Genomic DNA, 1,895 nt, shown 5'->3' with positions numbered 1-1,895 from the left:
AATGAAGCAAACAAAATGGCTCACTGAGTGTGAGCCTAGGCTACTTTAAGAGTAGGGCACACTGTGTCTAGAAGGCTTCCAGGAAGTGAAAGAAATATCTGCATCCATGGTTCACTGCAGTAAAAATATTCAAACATGTAAGCTAATGAATAATTAACCTCATGTTAGCTTCCAGGGACATTGAGCCAATTTAGGAGAACAAATCCATTCAATCCCTCCTAAATTCTACATTAATTCCTGAGCACAAGATCAGACCTTCTCACTGTGATTATCTTTATCTTGTATATGTCTTGATTATTTGTCTTTGTCAGCACAATTTCATGTGCTTGAGATTGTGTGTTAATCCTCTTCCTCCTCGTTAATGCAAATGCATTATATTTTGTATAGCAGTTCTTTTGTACACATTGAGGAAGGGGGAAATGGATGGACCAAATCTGTGTTTTCACTTTTATAGGAAAACCTAGTAAAGAAATTCCAGCAGCGTATAGATTGGCATCACATCAACAGACTTAGAGCTGTCTGGAGGACCAAGAAGTTAAGTGACTAGCCCAGAGTCTCAGAGCCAGCTGATGTCAAGGAATCAACCTGAACCTTCATTTTTTTTTCTGATATCTATGCCAAGTCTCTATCCTCTCCCCCAGGGCTACCTCAAAAGTTCTTCTTATTTTGCCCTTTGGACTAATGCTAGTTACCAAACATCATCTCATTTACAAATGTACTTGGTTTATTTTTATTTAAAATAAGAATAATTTGTTCCTTTTTATTCCCAGGAAGATAAAGAAAAAAATAGTTTGGGGTAGAGTAGGGTAGGTTGAAAAATGAATAAAGATTTAAATGAATTAAAGTGCCTGGAAATATCTAAAGGCATCTCGTTTTGGTACATACCTTGAAATCAATCCTAGCTTGATATAAATCCTTCTCAGAAATGGTGAAATTTTGACCAAGTGGAGAATGGGGGACAAACTGTCCCACTTTCACAAGGAATTCAACATCGTTAGACAGAGCTCCAAAGTTCATGATATCATAGTTAGCCACAGGATTCTTTTCTGCATCCAAAACCACTTGGTCCCCAGCAGAGTTGTTAAAGGAAATATTCCTCAGAGATGAGTGAAGCTAGGTAGGGAAAGAACTGAGTAACCCATTCATGTTCACAGACAGGGATAAATAGGGTCAAGATCAATGGTCGAGGCTGGAAGTCTACAAGCACAAATTGATTTATCTATTCACTCAATCATTCATTGCTCACACAACAAATATTTTCTAAGCACATCATTGACAGAAAGCATCATTGCAGGTATAGAAATCTCAAGGCCTGAGTATTGTTTTATTGTGATAGAATTCATTTTTGAAAAGTTCTGCTTTTTACTAGCATTTAGATAAGAAGGAAACTCAAAAGATTGGTGGTGAACAAAACTGCTACCGTCCCTTTCATGCTGTCTGGAACACATTAAATGCTAACTTGGGAGTTCAATGAGATAACCCATATAAAGTACTTGGCAAACTTTAGAGTGCTATGTAAAAGGTAGCTGCTGCTGCTGCTGCTGCTACATCTAAAAACTTAAAAGTTAGATTAATTAAATCATATCCCAGCAGGAATTATTCAAGCACTCATCCATTTGGTGATACTGAAGGTGTCCGGGTAAATGGGCAAAAGGAAAACTGGTTAAACCTTTCTCATTCAAATCCCTCATCACTCCTGTTCCCCAAGGCTCACTCTCACATCAATTGGTACCAAGCATTCTTGGCTCTCCCTCCTGTGAGCAGTGAGTGCCTCTGAACTCCTTTGACTTGTAATGAGGGAGAGGCATGGAGAACGCAAAGTTCAATAAGCACCAGTAGATGCTTTTTGTAGAGCTTGATTTGCTTCAAAAGCAGTGGCCATCCAGGGATCCAAG

The 1,895-nt window shown here is 38.6% G+C and overlaps 1 protein-coding gene across 1 annotated transcript in view; it reads right to left on the bottom strand.

The window, feature by feature from the left end:
• Nucleotides 1–885: 885 nt before the first annotated feature.
• LOC138174057 (vomeronasal type-2 receptor 26-like) overlaps nucleotides 886–1,895 on the bottom strand; it is a gene marked incomplete at its 3' end in the record, with an annotated part of 4,228 nt that continues 3,218 nt past the window's right edge. The window contains exons 3-4 of the mRNA XM_069104201.1: nucleotides 1,715–1,739; nucleotides 886–1,113 (exon numbers count right to left, since the gene is read on the bottom strand). Coding sequence (XP_068960302.1) covers nucleotides 886–1,113; nucleotides 1,715–1,739 — 253 coding nt within the window. The remainder of the gene's footprint in view (nucleotides 1,114–1,714; nucleotides 1,740–1,895) is intronic.

Source organism: Petaurus breviceps, unplaced genomic scaffold (genome assembly GCF_028583685.1).
Source record: "Petaurus breviceps papuanus isolate PSGF00001 unplaced genomic scaffold, PetGlider_PUasm1.0 681, whole genome shotgun sequence".
Taxonomy (NCBI): Eukaryota; Metazoa; Chordata; class Mammalia; order Diprotodontia; family Petauridae; genus Petaurus; species Petaurus breviceps.
Note: the sequence above shows the minus strand (reverse complement) of the source record. Positions and strands in the feature narration are given on the sequence as shown.